This window comes from Engraulis encrasicolus, chromosome 10, assembly GCF_034702125.1.
Source record: "Engraulis encrasicolus isolate BLACKSEA-1 chromosome 10, IST_EnEncr_1.0, whole genome shotgun sequence".
In the NCBI taxonomy this organism is placed as follows: domain Eukaryota; kingdom Metazoa; phylum Chordata; class Actinopteri; order Clupeiformes; family Engraulidae; genus Engraulis; species Engraulis encrasicolus.
The window spans coordinates 15,917,315-15,922,804 of record NC_085866.1 but is presented as its reverse complement, the minus strand read 5'-3'; the positions used below and the strand labels follow the sequence as shown (position 1 = coordinate 15,922,804).

Sequence of the window (5,490 nt, the reverse complement as noted above, 5' to 3'; positions counted from 1 at the left end):
AGACAGAAGGAAAGAGGAAGTAGATGTGGGACATGCGACAAAGGAAGACTCTGGGAGTGCTGCTGCTGCTGCTGCTGCTGTTCCTGTGACCCACATCATGGCTGCCTGCCTGGGGCATACGGTAGTTAACACAGGGCCATGGAGAACAGTGGAGAGGAAGAGGCCCAGTCACTCACCCCCAAAGGTCACCTCTTAAAGTTAGGAAAATTATTATAATATGAATTAAAATAGGAAAATTATTACTATTATTATTAATAGTTATTAATAATAGTTATTAAACTATTGTGAATTCATGAATAAGTATGTCCCTTTAAATTGTGTAGCTTTATGCATCTCGAAAAAACACAAAGCCCCTGCTGGGACACTGTCTGCTGGCTACTGATGTGTTGACGCGTAAAGAGAAGCTTTTAAACAGTAGCTGACAGGATGGTGACTGATTGACAGATAGGGTACCGTCAGAGATTCTTTAAGTATAGAGATATGCCAACATAATAGGTTTCTATGGGCACCTAACATGACCAGGTTCCGGTCTGCCTAAAGGGGCGTGTCATAATGCTCCTAGCATTGAATAGAACAGTCCTTAGGTCTGCCTAGGTCTGCCTAAGGGGGGCCATAATAGAACCCGGAAACAATGGGCCAATGGAACCTCTCTCTCTCTACTCTCTCTGGTTGAACTGGTTGTGCTACTTCTGTTGCTCAGTATACTGCTGGCGAAGCAGAACAAAAAGACGCAGGAGTCAACGTGACACGTAATATTTATTTTATTACTGAAACCCACACCCGCACCCGATACAGTATTGAAGAATTCTAGAAAATACATTTTAGATAGGAGAATATGGGATAAACACAAACGTAATAATTAAAAAGAGTAAATAAAATAACACACACACATACAAACAAATAAAAACAAAAATAATAATAATAAAAAAAGATGCAGCCATGGACATGACTTGCCCTCACCAGAGTTCAGTACTCTCAAGGCCTGCACTACTCTCTACACTAACGGACAAAACGTCTTTGTGCTGAAGCCAAACGTGATTTTCAAAAGCTGTTATCTGGAACCAAAAGAAAGGTGCATGTTCTTCTTCCAGCCACTAAACATGACATGACTTAAGAGTCTTACTTGTTTTATGCTCTTCCCCCGCCACGGATTACAGAATGATGTCACCCAAAGTAGATATCCCTACAGAAGCCAATTCATGCCTGTGATTTATGATGAAAGTGTGCAAGGGCCGAGTCCCTCAAAAAGATAGGAGCCTGCCTCCAATGGTTACTTACTGCCAAAAACTTGTGATTATTCGAGGGCTGTTTCGGATAGCGTCGTAAAAGAGCCATTTTTCACATCCATTAGCTTTGCTCTGCTCCTGGCTGCCGGTGGTCGACTGACACAACCCCACAGTTTCTTACACCCGTCAGAGTACTTGGAAAAAAAAATCTGAATGAAGCAAAAAAATGAAAAATGAAAGTGTAAAATGCCAAGAGGTGACAGCTAGATACAGTATATAGTCTTACTACAATTACAGTAAATCAAGCAAGTTATATTACTAAAGTAAAGTAAGTTCAAATCTCAGACAAAAAAAAACATTTTTTAATCAACAGTAATAAATTCCATGTGAAATGCTAAGCGCTGCTTGGTATCACACGTTAGGCGTTTTTAAAAATGCTCTCTTGCTTTAAAACAGGTGAAGCTCACCAAGTATCAAATCATCCAGACAAGACTAACATGTCCTCAAACATGAAGCCCAGACACAAGCCGTACAGTCATCAGATTTGGAAGCAAAACCTTTCCATGCCTGTTTTCTGTTTTTCATAATAATTCAGTTAAGTAACACGGATGTCAAACATTTCTTTTGTTGTCACACTAACCTAATAGTTGAACTTATTCGTTAATAAAAATCATCAAAGTGTAAATCAATGAACAGTTGCTGGAAAAAAAAACCTACTGTAAGTCCCTCTGTTTCAAGACAAGAGGAAGAGGATGACGACACACAACATTAGTGTTCTCAAATGAAAAAGACAGACAGACAGACAGACAGACGTGAGACTCCTTAAGTGTTATTTAGGCACACATGTATGTAAAAAGCAATATCTCTAACTGGACATCCCCACTGCATGTATCTACACTGCCAAACAGTACTGTACTGTACTGTACTGTACTGCGTGACACTCTTCAGGTGGGACCTCTCTCACTCTCTTTCCCACTCCACATTCTCAAATGGATTTAAGATTATCAGTTAGCATTCATGATTTGGGTTTCTTTGGGAGGTATAAGCCACAGTAGTCTAGTGAACCAGCGTCTCCTACCACACTTCGTTTAGGACAGAGAGTCTATGGCTATGACGTATGCAATAAGTCTGGTTATAGGCTTGCCTAATACGTACACTACTTTACACTTTCTTCTCCGTGACTAGCTAGGCCTGAGAGAGAAACCATGTCAACGAAACCAACTGTGAGTGAGGCCATCTGTGCAAAGTGACATGAAATGATGTACGAGGAGCTGGTTTAGCAGGCTACTGCCAAAGTGCATCAAGACTATACCTCCAATTATGATGTTTACATATTAATTGAGATTAGATTACAGGTCACCTCATGTAGACCGTCGCCTCTCTGTACCGATACAATCTACTGTGACAAACCTTGGGTGCATTTCTCGAAAGCGGAGTTGTTAACAGTTAGCAACTTGGGTAGTTGCCAGTGGGAAATTGCATTGCAACCAGCAAAGTAGCTAACATAGTTAGCAACTATCGTTTCGAGAAATGTACCCCTTTTCAGGTTTACAGGGGCAAAATAGATACAGGGATGGAAAAAAAGAAAAAGGAAAATAATAAATGACTTCAGGAGCTTAAAGTGCATCTCCCCTACCTCTGCCACAAAACTATCACCATTCGCAATTGTATCTTGCTTCCCTTCTCTCCATCTCTGACTTCTCTCTATCTCTCCATCTGACCTCTTCTTCTTCTCTGTGCCTTTTCCCTTCTTCCATTAGAGTCTGCTCTAGCAGAGGGATGACATGAGAAATCTTAGGTGTGGAACACAAGGAAACAGGTCTTGAACCCTGTACTTCAACTTATTGCAGATTCATAATAATATAAAGCTGTATTTTCATTTTTGATTTTTTTTTCGTATTTTGCTTTGTTTTGTTTTTTTGAAACAACAATAAATGACAAACTACTCTGCCGGCTGAAATGACTGCGCCGTTTGAATGACCGGTCACTCTCACACAGACACACGTCTGAAATACACACACCCGCGTCCCGAAACACACACCCACACTCGTAACATTTCTTAAAATGACCATATAAAAGTTCTGTCTTCAGTTTCTTTTTTCCTTCTCTTCTCCTCCACTTCCCTTTGTCTCTATCTCGAGGAGGGAATGAATGCCTTTCTGATATGTTCTCCTGACCACGTGTGCTTCTCTCAGGTGCGTCTAACTCGCGTCTAACTTCCTCAGAGGTTTCAGTGATCCATTTGCATAACGGAAGTGCATATAAACATCAGAATTGAAATTGCATACACATGTACGTACTGTTTTTGTAACTGCTGCTGAACTACTGTGCGTCTGTGTGCGTGTGTGCATGTGTGTGTGTGTTTGCTAACCTGGCTATCATGAGTACAATGTTCTTCCGAGCTTCTAGTCTGGCCAAGCTACCATATCCAGGAAGTTGTCAGGGGGCGGGGCTTAACTCACGCCTATGAAATGCCTCTGTATGCTACTGGTTGAAGGCATAATCAATCAATCAATCAATCAGATCACTCTGTCCTCTGAATTTACCAGCAGGGCCATTGACAGACAGGGTACGGTCCATTATCCTATCTCCTGTCCTCGACCTGTGCTTGTGGCCTCACGCTTCACTGACGCCCCGTATCCGTGGAGAAACCAATACAGTTTGCCTGCTGTCGGCCTAGACACAGCAACTATTGGGGGACTTTTCCCTATTCAACATCCGAATTGCAAAGGAGAAAATGACCTTTGGATTGCGCTTTTTGCGAGGTATTACATTAAACTTTTGTCATCAATGACATCTTGCAGCCGCTGCCTTCAAGCCGCCTCAGTCGGGCCGGTGGAAATGCTCAATTCTCACCGGCTACAATTCAGGGGGAATTTGAAATTGAAGAGATCGTCAGCTTGGCCAGACCGACTTGGTCATTAAATTTGGTGCGGCGTGACAGGAAGTATCAGCAGGCCCAGGCCGTGTGTTTCTGTGTGAGTCTGTGTGTGTTTGTGTGTGTGTGTGTGTGTGTGTGTGTGTGTGTGTGTGTGTGTGTGTGTGTGTGTGTGTGTGTGTGTGTGTGTGTGTGTGTGTGTGTGTGTGTGTGTGTGTGCGCGCGCTCGTATGTGTGTGTGTTGTGACGGTTGGGCTGAGTGATCTAAAAGTAACATGTGAACCCCTGCTGACCGGCCTCTCCTCCTGAAGACGCACTTCAAGCACTTCACCATCTCACCACAAGGGGGCGTCCGCCAGGTCACTGCAGGAGACAGGACAGAGACAAGAGTCAACAGCTGGAAAATGTGCACGTGTGTGTGTGTGTGTGTGTGTGTGTGTGTGTGTGTGTGTGTGTGTGTGTGTGTGTGTGTGTGTGTGTGTGTGTGTGTGTGTGTGTGTGTGTCTTGAATTCGCATGCACTTTGACATTCAACACCAGTGAGTGTGAACAGCATGCAATGTACTGCCAATTCTGAAGAGCAACACTTTCTTTACTGGTCATATAAAGACAAATACTCATACTTTACTGGTCATAAAAAAGACAAATACGCATTCTTTACTAGAGGTATAAAAGCACAAAAAAAACACGTTCTTTCCTCCTCGTATAAAGGCAAGGTGTGAGTCTGCACCTGTCCCAGAGAGAGAAGAAGAGCTGAGAAAAGCTGAGAGGCAGTCAGGAAATGCTGAGGCAGTTAGGTGATGAAAAGATAGAGAAAGAGAGAGAGGAGAGAAGTCAGAAAATTTGAAGTGTGTGTCTGAGAGACAGCGCAGAAGGGAAGTGAGAAAAGAGGACAGGAGTGAGAAGAGGTAAAGTGTGTGTGTGTGTGTGTGTGTGTGTGTGTGTGTGTGTGTGTGTGTGTGTGTGTGTGTGTGTGTGTGTGTGTGTGTGTGTGTGTGTGTGTGTGTGTGTGTGCGTGCGTGTGTGTGTGTGTGTGTGTATGTGTGTGTGTGTGTGTGTGTGTGTCAGAAAGAGAGAGAGAGAGAGAGAGAGAGAGAGAGAGAGAGAGAGAGGAGGAAAACAAGAAGAAGAAAAAGAAATTAAGTGTGAGAGAGAGACAACGAGAGAGAGAGAGAGAGAGAGAGTCAAAGAGAGAGAGATACAGTAGATGGAAAGGGGCAGAAGGGAGAAAGGAGGAGAGGAGGAGAGAAGGTAAAGAGGGTGTGAGAAGTTAAAGAGGAGAAAGAGAGAGTAGGAAAGAAGGGAAAGCAAGAGAAGAGGAGTAAAAGAGGAGAGGAGGAGGAGTAAAGAGGGGGAGAGGGTCTTTTAATGAGGCTGAAAATTGGCC

At 43.2% G+C, this 5,490-nt stretch overlaps 1 protein-coding gene across 1 annotated transcript in view; it reads right to left on the bottom strand.

Moving 5' to 3' along the window:
- Positions 1-737: 737 nt before the first annotated feature.
- Positions 738-5,490, bottom strand: part of calcoco1a (calcium binding and coiled-coil domain 1a) — a 38,376-nt gene continuing 33,623 nt past the window's right edge. The window contains exon 15 of the mRNA XM_063208170.1: positions 738-4,467. Within this exon, the coding sequence (XP_063064240.1) occupies positions 4,440-4,467 (28 nt within the window). The 3' untranslated portion in view covers positions 738-4,439. The remainder of the gene's footprint in view (positions 4,468-5,490) is intronic.